Here is a 7,913-nt window from a genome sequence, read left to right as displayed (position 1 = left end):
GTGATTATGGGAGGGGACTGTCGGAGGAAGGTCACACTGGGAAAGCTGCCCCACACTACTACAGAGTCTCTCCCACCAGGACAGCAGGAGGCCACTGCCCACAGCACTCTCAGCTGTGGACTCTGCCCTAGCCAGCTTGCAGCTGTTCACTGGACCCACCAGGACACGCAGGAATAGACTCAGAGGCAGCCAGGGGGCCCAAGACTACAGCTGTGGGTCTCATGCTCGCACAATGGGCCACACTCTTTAGCGACTAAAGAGGTGGGATGTGTCCCAAAGAGGCCTCTGCAACGTTTTGGAAGAAGCGGACATGAAGCTCAGGGATCTGGAGCTCAGAGCAAAGCACTTGTTGGGAGACGGAGGTGCAATTAATGAATGGGGAGAAGCCTGCGGGGCTGCCCGGGCTCTAGAGAGTGTTACAGAAGGGAGAGAACTGGCCCCTCCCACCGGGTAAGGGGGCCTGCCAGTCCAGCTCAGAAACTGGGCAGATGGCAGGAAGACCTTTTTCACCTTGGTGCTGGCCGAGCTAGGAGAGGGGATGGCGGGGTCCCGGCCAGTGAGCCTGCCTTCTTTCTAGAAACCAGCTGAGTTTTGGGGACCATTGGAGCCCGTGGAAGGAGCCCCTAGCTGGCCAGTCGAAGGAATCACTGCTGTTCCCAGCTGGCAAGCAAAACACTGCGGTAGCCTGCAGCGTGCTTGCCTGCATCCTGCACCTGCGCTGGAGCACCAGCAGGGGGAGACAGGCTACGTTCGGGTTCTCCGAGGGCCCGCGGGTCCCTGCCCACTCTCCTGCAGTCCCTCAGCAGCCAATGGCCAGCAGGGACACTTCTGCCTCTCAGGGATCGGCTTCATGTGGCGATCTGCCAGGAAAAGCCTTCACCCAGTGACAGGAGAGTCAACTACTGGAGCGGGGAAGGGGTCCCTGCAAGGTCACCAGAGAGTCCTAGGTCCCAGCACAGGCGGCATCCTCACGGCCAGGTGCGCTCACTCACCTGGCAAGGCCAGGAGACAGGTGAGTACGGCTAGTACCACTAGCATGGCCAGAGCACCTCTGAATGCCCGTGTTGAATACAGGTTCTGCACATTTAGAAGCCCGCGTGGTCCCTGTCACCACAGGGAATGGGCCGGGGCACCCTCGACCTACAAACACAGTACTGGCCTGGCCTTGGCACTATGTGAACGCTGCATCCTGAGGACACCCAGGTCCTGAGAACGGTGGGGCATCTCTACCACCACTGACTCCGCAGTGCCACCGAGAGCATGGCAGGGAGGGCCGCTGGGTTTGCTGCCAGAAACATGGAGACCTTCCTGAGAACTGTGTCACAAATAAGGATTGACAGTGCCACCCACTGTGCTTCACAGTTCGTCTGCCCAACAGCCTCTGAGCTCGTGCCCTTGATATTAAAAGACAAGTGTGAACACAGTCATAATTCTTTTTTTTTAAATGAATGCTCTTTTATTATTTTATTTTATTCATTCATTTTAGAGAGGAGAGAGAAGGAGGGGAGGAGCAGGAAGCATCAACTCCCATATGTGCCCTGACCAGGCGAACTCAGGGCTTCGAACCAGCGACCTAAGTGTTTCCAGGTCGACGCTTTATCCACTGCGCTACCACAGGTCAGGCACAGTCATAATTCTGAAGTAGTGATGAGTGTATATTTCAGGACATCCGGGACAACTGTAACTAATATGACAAGATCACAGGCAATGTTGATGAGATGAACAAGGTCACATTCATACTTGAAGGAAAAACAAAATTTCCAGTAGAACTCAATGAAAACAAGGAGGTAATGTTTTCCTTTTTTAAGTTCATGGATTCTCTAAATTATTTCCACAGACTCCCGCTTAAGAACTATAAAGTGGCTCTCTGCCATCATTTAAAGTTAAAACGAGAGAAAATAAATACGTCAGCTGTATCTCACACAGAAAGATGAGAATCGGTTGGGAAATCTTTGCCTTAGTCTGTGGTTCCGAGCCCAGACTTTGCAGCCTACCACCTCAAGTTGAGCCTCTATTTCTGCTGTGTGACCTAGGCCAAGCCACTGTGCTCTGTGCCCCAGTGTTCTCCTTTTGCAAATAGCAATAATGGAAGTCCTGTCCTTACAGGGTTGTTGTAAGCAGGGAGTTCAGGTGGAACAGGGTCTGGCACTTGGCCTGATCACTGTTTGGCTTTTGTAGTTTGCAGTTTGATAGATGTGTGTGTGCTTTGTGTCACAACATAGAACGTGTTTCTTCCTGCGGGTCATGTTTGGAAGCCTTGTCCCTGGAGGATTCTGGGACTCAGACCTTGGCAAGAGCTCATGGGGGATTCCAGCTTGGGAAAGGGGATACAAAGAATGTGCAAGGTCTGGGATCTGCATTAGTTTCCCATTACTACTATAACCGTTTACCACACTTTAAAGGGCTGTCTCTGCCTCTCACTTTTGCACATGTTGATTTCTCCACTTGGAATGACCTCTTCCCCTTTATCCATCTGACATGTTCTCACTCAGCCTTTCGGACTGAGCTCCAATATTGCCTCCTCCAGGAAGGCTTCCCTGAAACCCACCTCCACCGTTCCACTTCTGGGAAAGTGCCTATGCATGATGCCCTGAATTTATCTTCATCAGTGCAGATGCCACAACAACTGCCACCACCTTCTTCTGCAATCATCTCCCATGGGATTGGTGCCTTTCCGCAGAACACCTGACCTCTTCTTCTTAACACCCCCAGTGCCCAGGAGTACCAGGTACAAGCAAGGTCTTGGCAAGAGTGTACTGGGTGAGTGAGTGAGTCACTTCCCTGAGACTGTTTGCACACTCAGGGAATCCTGGCCCTGAACCTTGGCTAGTAGATCCCAACTGGCTGTGCTTGGGGTAGAGGTGGCGGGGCATCCTTGGAACCTAGCATCCTTAACGATTGTAGGGTCATCCCAGGGTTGGTCCTGAATCTTGGGCAGAACCACCAGGCCCTAGAGTGTCAGCTCCACTTCCTGTTTTATCCTGAAGCTCTGTTTACTGAGCTCCAACCCAAGAGCCTGACCCCCCCACAAGTTCAGATTCATTTGGTTGTACACTAGACCCAAGAACATGACGCACTGTTCCTGCAGAAGCTTTATTTATTGGTTCTGAATTAGCACCCCAACTTAGCTATCCCAGTGGCACTACCAGTCCAACAGCTTCAGCAGGGTGATCCACGCCCCCATCCCCGGAGACCCAGAAGCACTCATTTGGTAGTTGTTACAGTGGACGACTCTAATGGATAGTCCCACTTAAAACCGATGCCTGTGATGCCAAGGGCCTGATACTGGCCGAAGACTCCTGTTAGCACCTTTCCAAACTGGTCGGGATAGACAACAAAGCTTTGGCCATCTTCCTTCCCGAATGTGGCCCAGCGCCCGAAGTTGGTGTATACAACCAGGTACCGCATGTAAATCTTATGCGAGCCATACATCCCTGTAATGTGTTCTCCTGGCCATAGGATGAATTCCTGGCTGTGCCCACCTGAGATGCCATATTTTTCACTCCAGGTGGATCCACTTCTCACCTGGATACTGGGAAAAAGAGGCAGCTTTGAACACTGGATCCAGGCTGACTCACCACTCTGCAGGTCCTCCAATCCCACACCCCGCCTCTCCCCACAGTTGCCAGCCACGAGAGCAGCCTTGTCACTGCAGCAGAAGTCCCTGAGCACATGGCTCAGGGTTCCTGAGACAGACACGCTGGTCTCAAACCCCGGCTCTGCTGTTTTCAGGCTCTGTGGCCTTGGGCTTGTTACTTGGCTTCTCTGAGCCTCGGTTTCTTCATCTGCAGAGTGGGAGTGATTATTCATCAATTTTAGAGAGAGGAGAGAGAAGAGAGAGATGGGGGGATGGGGAGCAAGAAGGATCAACTCATAGTTGCTTCTCATGTGTCTTGACCTGGGTTTTGAACCTGCGGCCTCAGTGTGGCCGGCTCACGCTTTACCCACTGCACCACCACGGGCTGGGCTGAGCCTGAATTTTTTTCCTTTTTGATCCTAACTTCCCTCCTGATTTTCCCACCAGGGATTGTTAGATTGAGAGGCTGTTTATGGTTGAATTGTGTTCGGGTTGTAAAAAGAAAGTCTGGGCCGCTGCCCTGTAGTTCGGTTGGTTAGAGCATCATCCTGATATGCCCGGGATGTAGAGTGTGATCCTCGATCAGAGCACACACAAGAATCAGCCAATGGCCCTGGCCGGTTGGCTCAGTGGTAGAGCGTCGGCCTGGCGTGCGGAAGTCCCGGGTTCGATTCCTGGCCAGGGCACACAGGAGAGGCGCCCATCTGCTTCTCCACCCCTCCCCCTCTCCTTCCTCTCTGTCTCTCTCTTCCCCTCCCGCAGTCGAGGCTCCATTGGAGCAAAAGATGGCCCGGGCGCTGGGGATGGCTCCATGGCCTCTGCCCCAGGCGCTAGAGAGGCTCTGGTCGCGACAGAGTGACGCCCCGGATGGGCAGAGCATCGCCCTCTGGTGGGCGTGCCGGGTGGATCCTGGTCAGGCACATGCGGGAGTCTGTCTGACTGCCTCCCCGTTTCCAGCTTCAGAAAAATAAAAAAAAAAAAAAATCAGCCATTGATTCTTGTATGCATAAGTAAGGGGAACAACAAATTGATGTCGATTCTTTTTCTCTCTCCCTTCCCCTCTCTCTCAAATCAATAAATTAAAAACAATTTTTTTAGCCTGATTGTAGTGGCACAGTGGATAGAGTGTCCAGCCATAATGCTGAGGTTCCTGGTTCCAAAACCCGACGTCTCCGGCTTGAGCGTAGGATTATTGACATGATTTCAAGTTTACTCACTTGAGCCCAAAGGTCGTGGCTGGAGCCCTAGATTGTTGGCTTGAGCCCAGGGTTGGTGGCTTGAGCAAGAGGTCACTGGCTCAGCTGGAGCCCCCCTTCCTGGTCAAGGCATGTATGAGAAGCAGGCAATGAACAACTAAAGTGAAGCAACTATGGGTTGATGCTTCTTATCTCTCTCCTCTGTTATTCTCTCCTTTCCTGTCTATCTCTCTCTCTAAAAAAGTCAATAAAATAACTTTTAAAAGGACAAAGTAGGGAGAAGCATCCTCTATCCCCTTTTTTAGATCAGCCCAGGAAGCCAATGTCTGGACCTGCAGGTAGAGACAGAAAGATGTGGGGCTGGTCAGCGAGGGGGCAGCTGAAGAAAAGGGACAAACGGAGAGGTGATGGCTGGTGGCGCCATGACTTCAAGGACTCAGCCGGCCTCAGAGTCATCAGGAGCCCAGTGAAGGTGTTGGAGAAGAAGCACTAAGCCCCGCCCCCAAGTTCCCGAGACTGGGGCATGGGTAGGGGCACAGTGCTAGGGCTTTGTGCCCTGCTCCTACTCACCTCCTGAAGATGCCTATAGGACTTACAAACACCCGAATCCCAGTTATGACATTTTCATCTTCTGGAGGGGTACTGAAATACCAGCCTTTTGCATTCCCGTACATCGCTAGATGGATGAAGAAACCAGGTTGGAGGAGGGGAAAATCACTCAGTAATATATAGGTTATTTTTGCACCGAAGTGGACAAAACCCCTCCAGACAAATGGGACAGTCTTGAGACTAGAATTAGTCAAGGGCTGGGCTCAGACCAGAGGTGTCCTTGTGAGAGGCGGTGAGGGTGGCCACCCGGGCGATGGGCTACAGGGAGGCAGACCCAGCCGGACTTACGGTCTGCCCAGCAGACGGTGCTCCACAAGGTGGTGAGGGTCAGCCACAGCAGCATGGTTTCTGTCCGTTGAGTCCCACGGTTCCTGGAGAGAAGGGACAGGTCACCCAACCCTCAGAGAGGGGTCCTCTGTGACCCTGCCAGGGCCCCATCCATGGAAGGGGAACACCGCCCTACCTGGCCAGGAAAATCGCGTCGCCCAGTCCTGGCACTGGGGAGCCGTGCATCTGGGCACCTTCCACCAGACATTTTATATCCTCCTGTCCCCTGTGGGCCCCCATCCAGAAGGAAGGATCAGGAGCCACCATGGGGACAAAAAGGAGCTGGTAGGTGGGGGCTCTTCCTAGGGGAATCCCCAGAGCCATCCTGAGGGAGGCTCCCGGACGTCCTGTGTTTGTTGTCTTGGTCCCAGGGCCTACACAAATAAAACGGAACATGACAAGCATTTTGCTGTCACCTCTGAGTCTCTCTTCTCCGCACCTGCACTGGATCTTGACTTCAGAAGTCGGGGGAGGTTTGCTGACAGCCCTTCCTAGGTTGGCCAGATAGGGATCGACCCCGTGGTGGGGCTGTGGGTCGAATGTCCACAGAAGGTCCATGAGGACCAGAGCTTGTGCCTTGTGCACTATTGGGTTCAGGACCTCATTCAGGTCTGGGGAGAGTCAGGTGTCCCTTGGGCTTTCAGAGCCCAGGTCGAGCCCCCCACTAACCCAGAACCCTGACTAGATAATGCAGTTCTGTGAGCCGGGGGCGAGGTGGGAGAGCTAATCCAGTCGCTGGCCTTCAGTGTCTGTCACTTGGAAGATGTCTGTGATCTGTCCTCTGTGCCCGCTCTGGAAGCAGCTGAGGATGAATCAACCTTTACGGGTATGGGACGACAGAGAGCAAAGGTGCCACGTCAGGAAGCACAGAGGATCGGGGGCAGGTGAGCCTCCCGGCCAGTCCTTTCAAGGGTGCCTGGGGCCAGGCCAAAGGGTCAGACTTTATCTGGAGGAAACAGGGTGCTTCTCAAGATTCTGGGGACCCTGCTAGTCCAGGCTTTCTGTGAGGAGCTAGAGCTAAGGCTGCTCGCAGGTTCTCCCCAACCTTTTGGAAGAGCCACAAGGTCATAGTCATCAAGATAGAGGCTGTTGCCTGACTGGGCGGTGGTGCAGTGGATAGAGCATCAGACTGGGATGCCGAGGACCCAGGTTCGAGACCCCGAGGTCGCCAGCTTTAGCGTGGGTTCATCTGGCTTGAGCAAGAAAAGCTCACCAGCTTGGACCCAAGGTCGCTGGCTCGAGCAAGGGGTTACTCGGTCTGCTGAAGGCCTGCGGTCAAGGTACATGTGAGAAAGCAATCAATGAACAACTAAGGTGTCGCAATGAAAAACTGATGATTGATGATTCTCATCTATCTCTCTCTGTTCCTGTCTGTCTGTCCCTATCTATCATCCCTCTCTCTGACTCTCTCTCTGTCCCTGTAAAAAAAAAACACCAAAAACCGGATAGGGGTGGTTGTGGGCATGGCTGGAGCCAGCTCAGGTCCAAATTCTGTCTTTTGTACTTATTAGTCATGTGATTGGGGGAGCCTCGTTTGTTTCATCTGATTTATACAATAACAGTAGAACTTACTTACAAAGTGTTATGAGAATTCAACAAAATCCTTCTCCTATTGAGGGCCTGAACACCGAAGACTTTATGCCATGAGGGCAGGGGTTAAAGGTTCTGCTATGTAGCATCCTTTGAAATCACAGATTAGAAGCAGCAGACTTATATATCTAGAGGTGACCCATTAAGTAAATGACGGTGTCACTTGTGCAGTGGAATAGTACACAAGCATGAAGAATGGGACATTCCGCTGCACTGACAAGTTGCCCAAGGACACAGGCTAGTGGGGACTGGAGGGTTTAGAGCAGTGGTAGTCAACCTGGTCCCTGCTGCCCACTAGTGGGTGTTCCAGCTTTCATGGTGGGCGGTAGAGGAGCAACCAAAGTATAAGTAAAAAATAGATTTAACTATAGTAAGTTGTTTTATAAAGATTTATTCTGCCAAACTTAACGAAAATCCGACATAAAGTACTTGGTAAGTAGTTATTATTATATGCTTTAACTTGCTGTAACTCTGCTTTATAAATTTTATAAAGTAAAGTTACTTCCCTACTTTATAAATCACCATGACTGTGGGACCGGTGGGCGGTTAGAAAATTTTATTACTAACAGAGATACAAAAGTGGGCGGTAGATACAAAAAGGTTGACTACCCCTG

The 7,913-nt window shown here is 52.0% G+C and overlaps 1 protein-coding gene across 1 annotated transcript; it reads right to left on the bottom strand.

Moving 5' to 3' along the window:
- Window positions 1-3,087: 3,087 nt before the first annotated feature.
- Window positions 3,088-5,932, bottom strand: LOC136402532 (pancreatic adenocarcinoma up-regulated factor-like). Its single transcript, XM_066379994.1, has 4 exons — window positions 5,846-5,932; window positions 5,671-5,753; window positions 5,344-5,449; window positions 3,088-3,532 (listed from the first exon to the last, which is right to left on the bottom strand). The coding sequence occupies exons 1-4, from the start codon at window positions 5,893-5,895 to the stop codon at window positions 3,205-3,207; spliced, it is 567 nt and encodes a 188-aa protein (XP_066236091.1). The 5' UTR covers window positions 5,896-5,932; the 3' UTR covers window positions 3,088-3,204.
- Window positions 5,933-7,913: the final 1,981 nt, after the last annotated feature.

The sequence above is a fragment of the Saccopteryx leptura genome, chromosome 4 (genome assembly GCF_036850995.1).
Source record: "Saccopteryx leptura isolate mSacLep1 chromosome 4, mSacLep1_pri_phased_curated, whole genome shotgun sequence".
Lineage (NCBI taxonomy): Eukaryota > Metazoa > Chordata > Mammalia > Chiroptera > Emballonuridae > Saccopteryx > Saccopteryx leptura.
The sequence above is the reverse complement of the archived record's forward strand: the minus strand, read 5'-3'. Positions and strand labels throughout refer to the sequence as shown.